The 779-nt window shown below is 22.0% G+C and overlaps 1 protein-coding gene across 1 annotated transcript; it reads right to left on the bottom strand.

Annotated features, from left to right (window-relative positions):
• Positions 1–67: 67 nt before the first annotated feature.
• Positions 68–717, bottom strand: LOAG_16147 (hypothetical protein; the record flags this gene model as incomplete). Its single annotated transcript, XM_003151635.1, has 2 exons — positions 68–218; positions 602–717. Coding segments are annotated over 2 exons (267 nt in total), but the record flags the coding sequence as incomplete, so codon positions are not given.
• Between the last annotated feature and the right edge of the window lie 62 nt (positions 718–779).

Here is a 779-nt window from a genome sequence, read left to right as displayed (position 1 = left end):
CAATAACCTATATAATAGTCTAAATTTATAAATTGCGGAAAAAAAAAGCAAAAAACATAAAACTTACTTTTAGTCCACAAATTTGATCATCGAATGGAAACCAGGTAATATCTAATTTACAACTAAATTTTAAAATACCTGGTGGTATCCAATTAACTTCACCATTACTATACACTAATAAATTACTCTTGAAAGTTGAATCGAAATTATCATCAGCACTATAAAAAAAAAAAAAAGATTAGAAAGAAATATTTTTCAATTTTTTCAATATTAAAATTAGTTTTTCAATATCATTTAAATTAGTATTTGCTAGATTTTAATGTTTGCAATATATTTTTTCTTTTGTTTTTCAAAAATTCATTTAATTTTTTTAGCTACTTTTGCTTATAATTCTTCCAAATCTGTAAAAAATTAAAATTTTTAATCCTTTTCTTTGAATATTTCACTTCAAATATTAACATTTTCTAAACATTAAATTTAAATATTTGAAAATTTTAAATTCTTTTTTTGAATGTTTCACTCCAAATATTAATATTCTTTGAATATTAAATTTAAATATTTGAAAATTATTACTTCTCCATTATTTTTATAACAATGAAACCTGTTGTAGAGTAATATATCAGGCCGCCATATTCGTGAATTGTCACCTGGAAAATGCAAATCTTTGATGCCACCATATTCTCGAGGATCCCATTTTAATTTGTAATCTTCCCAAATCTGCAAAAAAATCAAATTCCTATTTTTCTTTTTATTATTTCACTTATTTCACAATAAATTCT

The sequence above is a fragment of the Loa loa genome, assembly GCF_000183805.2.
Source record: "Loa loa unplaced genomic scaffold supercont3.4339, whole genome shotgun sequence".
In the NCBI taxonomy this organism is placed as follows: domain Eukaryota; kingdom Metazoa; phylum Nematoda; class Chromadorea; order Rhabditida; family Onchocercidae; genus Loa; species Loa loa.
The sequence above is the reverse complement of the archived record's forward strand: the minus strand, read 5'-3'. Positions and strand labels throughout refer to the sequence as shown.